The sequence below is a fragment of the Mastigoproctus giganteus genome, chromosome 14 (genome assembly GCF_048544385.1).
Source record: "Mastigoproctus giganteus isolate SK-2022 chromosome 14, ASM4854438v1, whole genome shotgun sequence".
NCBI lineage: Eukaryota > Metazoa > Arthropoda > Arachnida > Uropygi > Thelyphonidae > Mastigoproctus > Mastigoproctus giganteus.
The window spans coordinates 98,384,335-98,397,743 of NC_143588.1; the positions used below are offsets into that span (position 1 = coordinate 98,384,335).

At 38.3% G+C, this 13,409-nt stretch overlaps 1 protein-coding gene across 2 annotated transcripts in view; it reads left to right on the forward strand.

Moving 5' to 3' along the window:
- The window catches only part of LOC150075424 (signal transducing adapter molecule 2-like), a 203,681-nt gene that overhangs the window by 67,668 nt on the left and 122,604 nt on the right, over window positions 1-13,409 (forward strand). For both annotated transcript variants that reach the window (XM_090389165.1, XM_090389166.1), the window contains exon 3: window positions 243-338. In XM_090389165.1, coding sequence (XP_090245291.1) covers window positions 243-338 — 96 coding nt within the window. The remainder of the gene's footprint in view (window positions 1-242; window positions 339-13,409) is intronic.

Below are 13,409 nucleotides of genomic sequence, written 5' to 3' on the forward strand. Positions count from 1 at the left end.
CACATTAAAATGTTATTCATTTTTAATAGTCTGTTTAATTTGAACCCTAGTATGTAAAGTGAAGCAATAAAGTTAATTTTCCTAATCCATATCAGTAGATGAAATCAAAGATGCCTAATGGGATAAGAAATAAATTGTTTTTGTGAGTCTTCAAACCTTGATTTGTAGATTTCAGAAATTACAAAAGTGTAAATAATGATAATTGCTTTTTGTTGACTATTAGTTATTTTATTTCTTGTTAGCTTCTTGATGCATGCGTCAAAAACTGTGGGAAAATATTTCATCTTGAAGTCTGCTCCCGAGATTTTGAATGTGAAGTTAGAAAAGTATTATCAAAAGTAAGAATTTTTTTATATTATGGTTAAACTTTTTTTTTTTTTTTGTTGAAGGGAAGGTATAAATCTAGTAATTTAAGGTTTAAGAAGTTTGAAGTTAGATTACTGTTTCTCTATCAATTAAATGTTCATTTAATGAGAAATTAAGTAAAAAACTCATCAATATCATTTTTTAATATAGGTAATTTGGTTGCATTGAATCATACTGGAGCTGGTCTATGTCCCTGCATGGACCTGTTTAAACCTGTAGAGCTCACCAATTGAAGTTGGTCTATCCTTGGCTTAGACTTGCAGGATATGCTGGTGGTGAGCTGATACTGTTAGCATTTTCTGTTCATTTCCAGTTGTGTGAAAGAACAGAGCTAATACATACACATTAGAGAGGTACTTTTTTGGTGTTAGTTCTGGTTGAATTTTTGAAATTCAATGGTCTGTTTGTTGTGGAACAGATCAAGATGTGGGTGGAGGGGGGATAATGCTACTCAGATTGTGGTTATGATTGAAACCTTCTTGAATTCTTTTCTCCTTCCATGCCTTTAATCTTCACAGCTCCAATAGATATGTGCTTGAAACATCTGCCTTATCTTTATTTAGATTTCATATAAAAATTCTAATTTATGAAATAAAAATAATACAATGTTGAAACAAATCTAGCTTTCGTGGACTACAAAAAAAGCTTTTGATCATATTAGCAGAGAGAAGGTGGCACAAATCAAATATTAAAAGCTATATGCTGCATCTATGAGGGGAAAAAAACATAAAAGCAATAAAAATTAACAGTGAGATTTTGGACTAGAAACCAATAGAGTAGTTAGACAATGATGCCACTTCTCTCTTAACATTTACATGAATTATAAAAAAATAGAGACACTGTCCATGGCAAATATTCCTTTGAAACAAAACATATTTAGACACTACTGTTTGCAAGATTTTAATATCTGGATCTGAGGACAATTACAATATTCAGCCCATCATTTAAACTTACTTGCCCAAAAAATGTAATATAGAAATATCACTAGGAAAAGCAAAGTAATGACTTTCCTAGGTAAAGAGCCCATATAGAACAAAATCTATATAGAAATGAAATCCTAGAAGAAGTAAATTGTTTTAAATATCTTGGGTACCACTTAACATATTTGGATTAAAAAGACAAACTCCGTTATAACAAATTGCATATCAACGCTAGTGATCATAAATTAGGTTTTAGGCTTTCATTTATGAAAAAAACATACAAGAATAAGAATTTACAAGATGCTAGCCAGACCTTTACTTATATATGGAAATGAGGCTTGGATTGTGAAAAAAAAAAAAAAAAAAAATGAAAGAATAATGACTGCAGAGATGTAATTGGTGAGAATAGCTACTGGGTATACCAGACTTGACAAAAAAAAAAAAAAAAAAGAATGAAAGAAAAGAAATTAGGATATAATGGATGAACTAAAGAAAAAAACCAATAATTGAATAGATACAAAATTACAGAGCGCCTCCGTAGCCAGGTGGGAAGGAGCAGCAGTGCGTAGCACACGCTTCTTGATTAGACCGGGGTTCGAGCCCGTTACCACCAAATACGGAGGATGCGGAAAGGTCAGGGAACGACCACCGCATATCCCGGAGCAATATGGCCTTAGTTGCTAATGCTCATAAAAACCAAATAACAACAACAGCAAACAAAATTACAGGAGAAGATGGAGAAATCATGCACAGAGAATGGATAATCAAACAATCCAAAAACAAATAACTTCATTATAAACCAACTGGGAAGAGATTCGTGTGAGACTGTAACAGGTCCCAAGTCCTAATACTTATAAGAAGATAAAGCCATTAATTATTGAGAGTATATTGTGATAGTTTCTTCTTATAAATAACTGCAGTGGCAAATAACAGATAATTACAATTTTAAATAAAGAAATTCCTATAAGAATATCAAAAATTTTACTAAATACACTTCAGAAATCTGGCATGAAGTTTATATTAAGTTTTAATTTAATGCTTACTAGTTAAGAGACAACTTGATTTCACTATTTTAATAAAATAAAATTAGTACAATTTAAAACAAGTAAAAACACACAAAAATAGGATATACAATATAAAAATGTATATAAAATAAAACTGATATAAAAATATATTGGATAAAGTACAGTTTTTAACTCTCAAAATCTTTCCACTGTTTGTGAATAGTACAATTAAGGACAAAAATTATAAATAAACATAGATGAAACCTACAAGCTTGTTACAGTGATGTGTGAAGCTATTTTTGGTTGGCCAAGTGTCATTGGATGAAAGTCACCAGATTTTCTTCCAAGATTATGTTATTGTTGACAGCATAATTTCTGGCACCTTTTCTCTCTGAGCTCTTTCTGTTTCGTGGACACATTAGCATTAGCATTAGTAGAGGCATTTGATGCAAGAAAGCAAGCTTATGCAGCATCAGCCAAAAAAAAAAAAAAAAATTAAGTAACATAAATAAATAAAAATAACCACTTCCACTTCACCCCTCTGTTCGTTCGAAATACCTGTCCAGCTGAGCCTTAAACTTATTTAGGCTATCAACTTCCACGACAAGGGATGGAAGTCTGTTCCACCCACCAACCACCCGCTGGCTAAAGGCAAATTTCCGCACATCTATCCTACATCTGTCTTTCCTCAATTTGAATTTATGCCCTCTCAGGTGATTTTTCTGAGCTAGAGGAAGAATCCCATCAGCATTGAGCATGCTCAAACCATTCAAGGCTTTGTACACCTCTATCAGATCACCCCGCTGGTGCCTAGTTTCCAGACACTGTAATTTGCAAAACTTAAGCCGTTCTTCGTAAGAGAACCCCTTTGTCCCATTCACCAATCTAGTTGCCCTTCTCTGTACTCGTTCCAGCAGCTCTACATCCTTCCTGAAATGAGGCCTCCAGGCCTGTATACAGTACTCTAGGTGTGGCCTGACCATTGCCTTATACAAGGGAATAATCACCTCCTTATCCCTGCTAGAAAAATTCCTATATATCATTGACAATACACCATGAGCTACTCTTGCAGCTCGTCTGCACTGCTCAGAGAACTTCATATCTGCCTGCACCACCACCCCCAGGTCCCTTTCATTCTCTACCACTGTCAGTGTAGTACCACAGAGTTGATACGTTGCTCTGGGGTTGCTGTTTCCCATATGTAGTACTTTACATTTGTCAATGTTAAACTTCATTTGCCACCTCGAAGCCCATCTGCTCAACCTTTCCAAATCCTGTTGCAGCAGCATAGTGTCAGTAGTGTCCTTGACAACCCTGCCAACCTTCGTATCGTCTGCAAACTTGGACATTAAGCCTGATATACCATCATCAATATCATTTATAAATACAGATAACAATAAAGGCCCCAATACTGAACCCTGAGGGACTCCACTAATAACATTAGTCCACGATGAGCAGTGTCCATTGATTACCACTCTCTGTCTTCTCCCCCTCAACCACCCCTTTATCCATAGCAGCAACTTGCCTCCAATGCCACACTGCTCCAATTTGTGCAGCAGTCTTCCATGTGCAACAGTATCAAAAGCCTTTCTAAGATCCAAGTATATAATATCAAAGTTATTCCCTGCATCCAGTTCTTTTGTGACTGCATCATAGTATCCAATCAAATTGGTCAGGCAAGACTTCCCCTTAACAAAACCATGCTGTGTCCTAGCTATAACTGAAGTCTTGTCTAGATGATCCTGCAGTGCTTCTTTCACCAGTGCCTCCATTAATTTTCCGGGAACAGAAGTTAAACTCACAGGTCTATAATTACTTGTGTCAGCCTTTGATCCCCCTTTGTGAATTGGGGTCACATTTGCACATCTCCAGTCAATGGGTACCTCCCCTGAGTCCAAGGAAGCTCTCATAATTATGGCTAAGGGTTTGCTTACCTCCTTTGCTGCCTCCTTTAATATAACTGGATAGATCCCATCCACCCCAGGTGCCTTTCTTGTGTTTATCTTCAACAATTTCTCCTCCACTTTGCTCTCAGTTATTACAAGATTCTCTAGCTTACTGCTAGAGTTGAATACACCTCTGGCATTCCCCTCGCTGAATAACTCCTCATGTGTGAATGTCGATGCAAAATATTCATTTAGTTTGTTAGCTACCCGAGCAGGGTCATCAACAGTTGACCCATCGATCTCAAGTGGACCAATCTGATTCATCCCCTTCCTTCTAGAGTTTACATAAGTAAAGAACTCTTTGCTGTTTTTCTTCGCATCCCTTGCCAAGGATCTCTCGTAATCTGCCTTCGCCTGCCTAACCTCCTTTGTAACTTGGTTACAGATCAAGTTGTATCTATCATAGGCGTCCGTGTCACGTGTTATTTTGTATGTATCCCATGCATTTTTCTTCTCTGCCATATGCCTCATTAGTTCATCTGACAACCATTTAGGCCTAAACCTTGAACAGTATTTCTTAGTTGGTATGTAAAGCCTAGTAGCTTCCACGATAAGTTCTTTGAATGCTTCCCATTTTGAATTTGCTGTTGGCAATATCATCAGTTGATCCCACTGTATAGAATTTAAATACTGTCTCAGTCCATTGTAGTCGCCTTTACGAAAGCAATACCCCTTCCCTTTACCCCTAATGGTAGTTACCTCTTTGAGTAACTCCCACTTCAGCACACTGATCACTGCCACCAAGTGGTTCATTTATCTGCAGATTCTTAATGCATGAAGAATCACTACTGATAATCAAATCAAGAGTATTACTCCCTCTAGTTGCCTCCCGAACATGCTGATGTAGAAAACAATCATCCAATAAATCCACAAAAGCCTTGCTACTGTGTGAGTGACCAGCCCCCAAATTCCAGTCAATATCTGGGAAATTAAAATCCCCCATTATAAGACTCTCTGATTTACTGGCCCACTCTATTTCTCCGAACAGTTTCTTATTATAGTCATCAGAGTCATTAGGCCTATAGCACACTCCTACTCTCAATTTTGATCTCCCAATGCTTATGTCACACCAAACTGACTCGACACTGCACTGTCCAGCGATGTCGACTGGCTTCACTTCCTTGGATTTTATGTGTTTTTTAACTAATAGCATAACCCCTCCTCCCTTCCTATCCTGTCTATCCTTTCTGTAGACATTGTACTCCCCAAATTCCAGTTCTGCATTTCTTATATTTGTGTGACACCACGTCTCTGAAATCCCCACAATATCTGCCTTTGATGTTTTGAGCAACACCTCAAATTCATCAAATTTATTTACTAAACTCCTAGCATTGGTGTACACACAAGTATACATGCACCTGTTCTTTTTCTTAGCTACCCTAACACAACCCATGTGTTTACTTGTACCCCAATGATTCCCAGCAGTCTCTGAAATATCCTGCATCTTATTTTCCAGGCTGCGGCTCATTCCAATAGAAGCAGTGCAAGAATCACTTTCACCTCTGCCAGTGGCTACTGTTAATCTATTAGTCCTTGTATCCCCCCAATCTAGCAGTTTTCCGACCCACCTAACATTGCCTCGATAGCATCAGCAAACATTCTTGCACCCTTTCTATTTAAGTGTATCCCATCCCTGTAGAAGCAGTCTCTCCTGTTAACAAGTACAGACCAGGCTGAAAAAAATTCTACCCCTTGAGCCCTGCACAATCTTTCCAGGGCCGAATTGATTGACAGGGCTCTCATCATATACTCCCTCCTATCGTGTCTGGGCAGAATTGCAGACACTTTCAATTTCAACCCTAATTCACGGCTTTTTTTCATCAGTGACCTGTACTTGTCAAGTAATTCCGCCGGTCTCCTACTCTTAATGTCATTAGTGCCAACGTGTACAACTATATCACCTTTTGTGCCCTTACAGGATGATATCCGCTCTACAACGTCATCAACTTTTGCCCCTGGCAGACATACCCTGGTCCTATTCCACCTATCCTTTTTACAAAGCATGTTTCCCGTTTCCCTGACAATAGAGTCACCAACAACTACTAGTTCCTTTGGGACCAGCGCATTCTGCCTTGGGGGTTGCCGCTGTGTTCCGCGATGACCAAGTGCAAGCTCTGGCATTGGTGTGGGCAGCTGAGAGCTTGATGGGCCCCTTACTTGTAATCCTTCGAGGGCATCCACCCTATCCTTCAAGCTCTCATATAGGCCCATAACAATGCTGAGTTGTCGCCTTATCTCCTTACACTCCTTGCATCGCACACACACAAAGACATCCCCCATGGCAGTATCATGTCCCATACTTGACTGCTCCGCAAACATCAAGCAAATAGTGCATCTTACAAGGCTGTGATTCAGAGGACAACTGCCCCCCTCAGTTCTCCCCTGGGCCACAGCATTCCCATTAGCTTGAGCCCTTTGCTTTGCTGCTCTGGTTTGAGTCATGATTTAGATTTACTTTCAATAAAATTTCAATTTCTGTACAAAATTAAATCCTAAACTTGTATCCAAACACAGTTATAACGCTATATTTATGTTTCAGTAACGAGTGTTATCTACGGAATATTTACGTTTCAGTAACGAGTGTTATCTACGAAATATTTACGTTTCAGTAACGAGTGTTATCTGCGAAATCCCTTTATATAACTTTCGTATCAAGTTATGTATTAATTATTTGTTTTTACTAATTATTTATGTTACGTAACCTAAGTGGTTATATGTATAATTAATTATGTTAAATATAATTAATTATATTACGTTTGTAATCTAAGTCGTTATATGTATTTATTTAAACATACAATTTAACTGCTAACGAAGTTCAACTAACGCTATCTAGTACGGTATATCGTATCACAAAGGCGGGAAAATTACGAACGGTTAGCGGAGTTGAAACACGTGGAAACCTTTACCGATACTTTTATGCAATTACAAGGCCGAGTAAAGAATAAATACACCAAATTAATCAGAAAATCACAAAATAATGTTATACTACTAAATTTAAATCAAAAGTTTTAGAAAAACAATAATTTCAAATCAATAAATAAGAAAAATCCACTTAGCGGCTTTGAAAACGACCGTCTCTAGTAGCCTCGTCAGCAGACACATGCAGAGAAGTGATGGGCAAAACAAGTTATTTGGCTGATTTGACATCTCAGAGTGAAAAATTATGACAACTGAGATTATTATAGAGAAGAATTGAAGAGAAGTGAGTTATTATAGTGAAGTGACTCGAGTCATTGAGTCACTTTGAAATAAGTCAGTATTCAGCATAATAGCAATGGCCAAGGGTGTGAAATATTAGTTGAATCATTGATTCAACTCAATGTCTGAGAGATTCAGTACCTACTAACTTGCCTGAGGGAATAACTTTAAATGAATGATTGTATATAGTGAGCTGCTATAGAATAAATAATTGAAAAATAAAGTAGTACAGTATGCCAAGCCCCACTTACATTTTTTGACAGAATCCCAATTATTGGGTTGCCTCAACCTCTGCTCATCTCAGTTGTCCTAATTATTCACTCTGCAATTCCTTTTGCTTGATAGGGTACTTATGCAAATATTTGCTCTGATATTTTCTGTCAAAGTCTCACTAATTTGGAATCTCATTTTGATCTTCTCTGGCTTAAAATCTCTCTCCACCCCATTCTGTCCGGTTCATCTGTTGTCTCTGTTGTTCTACTGGCTCCACTAATTATTTGGAACTTTGATTTCCTTTCTTTGAAACTCTCTTTTCTCTAGTCCATCTTTCCTAATAGTGAGATGATAATTTGGTGATTTTATTGTTCACAACTGCAACTGGCTTCAGTTTTCTAGTTACACAGACCCAGCTGGTTGAAATGCAGAAGCTTTTACAATTACTAATGACCTCACACCGATTGTTCATTTACTTACCATAATACTAGATAATCTTAACCACACACCCAGCATTCTTGATCTTTTTTTTGCAAACAACCCTTCAGAGTACATGGTCAAGGTAATGGTTTCTTCTCCAATGGAGCTTTCTCCCGTGGCTGTTCTCAGTATAGCATTATTTATCATTAGAGAAATGGGATGATCCAAGATTTTTATTCTTCTTTTCCTTGGTTGGTTTACTATTTTAAATATTCTGATGTCATTGTTTGCTCAGATTGTGTCAGTGAAATTATTCTTGTAGGGATGAAATCCTTTATTCCACACCCCAACTTAATATCTCATCTTTTGTCTAAACCTTGGTTTTCCAATAAATGTGTTAAATTGGTTTGTATCAAATCTCTAGGTTCATTTTTTGCATACACTAAAACTCACAACAATCATAAAGCAGTTATTAATCAGTCCAAACTAGACTAAACTAGATTTTAAACAGGATAAGAGTAGAAAACTTGCTTCTTGTCCAAATGGTAGTTGAGTAGTAGTATTCTGGTCTCTTGCTAAAGCTATTGGCCACAACTTTTGTTCATTTATACTCCCACCTCTGTTAATATCTGATGGTTCTATGGCCTTCTTAGTTAAAGATAAAGCTGACTTACTAGCATCCGTTTTTTTCTTCTAACTCTTGTATTGACTCTTTGGTACCACCTGCCATTTCCAGTATACTTCCCTCGGTACCTCCTCTGATCCTTTGTCAAAAGGAGTCGGAAGAATTTTGAATAATCTTGATACCAAGGAAGCTCCAGGTCCTGATGGCATTTCTCCTCTTCTCAAAACCCGTGCTCATGAGCTTGCTATGTCCTGTCATGTTCTGTCACCTTTTTGCGCTTTTTTTTTTTTTTTTTTTTTTTCTACTGGTGTTTTTCTTTCTGCTTGGAAATTTTCCCATATCCAGCTATTTCCTGAAAAGGGTGAAAAATTTCTGAAAAATCCAATTATCATCCCATTGTAGTTACCTCTACTCTTTTCAAAATAATGTAGAAATCCATTAACTGCCAACTCTCTAAACTGTCTTGAAACCTTCCATATGATTAACGATCACTAATATGGATTCCATCAGTGTCAGTATGCTAGTGATATTTTGGCTTATGTTGCCCTCTGTGGACAAATTCAATGGAAAAGTTGTGAAAACTCGAGCAGTTGCTCTCTGACATTTCTAAGGCTTTTGATTGTGTTTGGCATAAAGGTCATGTAAACAAGCTTCCATCTTTTTGATTGCTGACTGATTTTTGCAACTGGGTATCCAGTTTCCCTCTGTTGGTGATGGTAGATGCCTTTCTGTCTTCTAACTTCTCCACTAATGCTGGTGTTTCCCCTAGTTCAGTTTCTTTCTCCTACTCTTTTTCCTCTTGTGTATTGATGATGATCTTCCACTGAGTAGAATCCATAGTTTTGCTGATGATAGCACACATTGCATTCTACCTTTCACTATTCCAATCCTTTTAGAACTCAGTCCTGTCTTATATCTTGCAAAAATTAGTCTATTGTTCCTATGCTTATGTTTGGTGAAACTCGGATTTCTAGACAAGATTAGGAATTACCCTGATTTTTAATCTCTCTTGGCATAAGCTCTTCACAAATGAGAAAGCTGAGTTTTTGTTTTTGCTCTCAGTGTTACTTTTCTTTTAGAAAACTGCTCTCTGTACAAATCTCAAATCCGCCCTACCATATAATATTGTTCTTACATCTTGGGTGGTGTCTGAAACCTCTCTCAGGCTTCTAGATTCCATTCAAAAGAGGGTGTTTGGATTAATTGATGATCCAGCTCTTGCAAAGTCTCTGCACCCTCTGTCTGATAGGTGCTCTGTTTCTGCTGCATGCCTTTTCTATGGATACCACCATGAGCACTGTTCTGCTGAGTTGGCATCTGTGATCCCCCCCCCCCCCAATCTCTTCTAAACCAGTCTAAACCAGTCTTTACTGTGCCAAAATTGATCAACATCCATTTACTCTATTTTGGGGAGTACAATGTCTACAGAAAGGATAGACAGGATAGGAAGGGAGGAGGGGTTATGCTATTAGTTAAAAAACACATAAAATCCAAGGAAGTGAAGCCAGTCGACATCGCTGGACAGTGCAGTGTCGAGTCAGTTTGGTGTGACATAAGCATTGGGAGATCAAAATTGAGAGTAGGAGTGTGCTATAGGCCTAATGACTCTGATGACTATAATAAGAAACTGTTCGGAGAAATAGAGTGTGCCAGTAAATCAGAGAGTCTTATAATGGGGGATTTTAATTTCCCAGATATTGACTGGAATTTGGGGGCTGGTCACTCACACAGTAGCAAGGCTTTTGTGGATTTATTGGATGATTGTTTTCTACATCAGCATGTTCGGGAGGCAACTAGAGGGAGTAATACTCTTGATTTGATTATCAGTAGTGATTCTTCATGCATTAAGAATCTGCAGATAAATGAACCACTTGGTGGCAGTGATCACAGTGTGCTGAAGTGGGAGTTACTCAAAGAGGTAACTACCATTAGGGGTAAAGGGAAGGGGTATTGCTTTCGTAAAGGCGACTACAATGGACTGAGACAGTATTTAAATTCTATACAGTGGGATCAACTGATGATATTGCCAACAGCAAATTCAAAATGGGAAGCATTCAAAGAACTTATCGTGGAAGCTACTAGGCTTTACATACCAACTAAGAAATATTGTTCAAGGTTTAGGCCTAAATGGTTGTCAGATGAACTAATGAGGCATATGGCAGAGAAGAAAAATGCATGGGATACATACAAATTAACACGTGACACGGACGCCTATGATAGATACAAGTTGATCTGTAACCAAGTTACAAAGGAGGTTAGGCAGGCGAAGGCAGATTATGAGAGATCCTTGGCAAGGGATGCGAAGAAAAACAGCAAAGAGTTCTTTACTTATGTAAACTCTAGAAGGAAGGGGATGAATCAGATTGGTCCACTTGAGATCGATGGGTCAACTGTTGATGACCCTGCTCGGGTAGCTAACAAACTAAATGAATATTTTGCATCGACATTCACACATGAGGAGTTATTCAGCGAGGGGAATGCCAGAGGTGTATTCAACTCTAGCAGTAAGCTAGAGAATCTTGTAATAACTGAGAGCAAAGTGGAGGAGAAATTGTTGAAGATAAACACAAGAAAGGCACCTGGGGTGGATGGGATCTATCCAGTTATATTAAAGGAGGCAGCAAAGGAGGTAAGCAAACCCTTAGCCATAATTATGAGAGCTTCCTTGGACTCAGGGGAGGTACCCATTGACTGGAGATGTGCAAATGTGACCCCAATTCACAAAGGGGGATCAAAGGCTGACACAAGTAATTTTAGACCTGTGAGTTTAACTTCTGTTCCCGGAAAATTAATGGAGGCACTGGTGAAAGAAGCACTGCAGGATCATCTAGACAAGACTTCAGTTATAGCTAGGACACAGCATGGTTTTGTTAAGGGGAAGTCTTGCCTGACCAATTTGATTGGATACTATGATGCAGTCACAAAAGAACTGGATGCAGGGAATAACTTTGATATTATATACTTGGATCTTAGAAAGGCTTTTGATACTGTTGCACATGGAAGACTGCTGCACAAATTGGAGCAGTGTGGCATTGGAGGCAAGTTGCTGCTATGGATAAAGGGGTGGTTGAGGGGAAGAAGACAGAGAGTGGTAATCAATGGACACTGCTCATCGTGGACTAATGTTATTAGTGGAGTCCCTCAGGGTTCAGTATTGGGGCCTTTATTGTTTTCTGTATTTATAAATGATATTGATGATGGTATATCAGGCTTAATGTCCAAGTTTGCAGACGATACGAAGGTTGGCAGGGTTGTCAAGGACACTACTGACACTATGCTGCTGCAACAGGATTTGGAAAGGTTGAGCAGATGGGCTTCGAGGTGGCAAATGAAGTTTAACATTGACAAATGTAAAGTACTACATATGGGAAACAGCAACCCCAGAGCAACGTATCAACTCTGTGGTACTACACTGACAGTGGTAGAGAATGAAAGGGACCTGGGGGTGGTGGTGCAGGCAGATATGAAGTTCTCTGAGCAGTGCAGACGAGCTGCAAGAGTAGCTCATGGTGTATTGTCAATGATATATAGGAATTTTTCTAGCAGGGATAAGGAGGTGATTATTCCCTTGTATAAGGCAATGGTCAGGCCACACCTAGAGTACTGTATACAGGCCTGGAGGCCTCATTTCAGGAAGGATGTAGAGCTGCTGGAACGAGTACAGAGAAGGGCAACTAGATTGGTGAATGGGACAAAGGGGTTCTCTTACGAAGAAAGGCTTAAGTTTTGCAAATTACAGTGTCTGGAAACTAGGCACCAGCGGGGTGATCTGATAGAGGTGTACAAAGCCTTGAATGGTTTGAGCATGCTCAGTGCTGATGGGATTCTTCCTCTAGCTCAGAAAAATCACCTGAGAGGGCATAAATTCAAATTGAGGAAAGACAGATGTAGGATAGATGTGCGGAAATTTGCTTTTAGCCAGCGGGTGGTTGGTGGGTGGAACAGACTTCCATCCCTTGTCGTGGAAGTTGATAGCCTAAATAAGTTTAAGGCTCAGCTGGACAGGTATTTCGAACGAACAGAGGGGTGAAGTGGAAGTGGTTATTTTTATTTATTTATGTTATATTTTTTTTTTTTTTTTTTTTGGCTGATGCTGCATAAGCTTGCTTTCTTGCATCAAATGCCTCTACTAATGCTAATGCTAATACTCTCCAACTTCAAACTCACAGAGCTAACATTTCTTCCTCATTTATCCTTTCAACTTCTGTTTTCTTGAATAACCTTTTACATGCATTTTCTGAAAATTGCAATTTACAGAAAAACAAGTATCCTCTGTCTTCTCACTGTTCCACTCATGCATAGTAGTAAGTACTATAGGTTCTAATACCTTTTGTGTTTGGGATTTTTGTTTAAAAAAAAAAAAATTAGGTTGCATTTTATAAATAAAATGCAACCTAATTTTGCAAACCAGTTGAAACCTCATGAAAAACTGTTTGATTGTTTAGTATAGCAGCAGGATGATCATTTGGTAATCAGTTCAGTCAGTTGCACTCATCCCTAAGAAAAACCTTTGCCCAATCCTGCCACATTGGCAAGTTACATGGAGCCCCTAAATGTTTATTATGCAGATCCCAAGTTGACAACACTTGGGAGTTGCACAGTAAAGTCTGTAATGAACTTTAGAGATTAACAGTGTTAAAATGTATGAAAATAATAGTAAATGGTGATACTTAAAGGAGATATACAGTGAAACTTCTAACGGACACCTCTCTTTAAC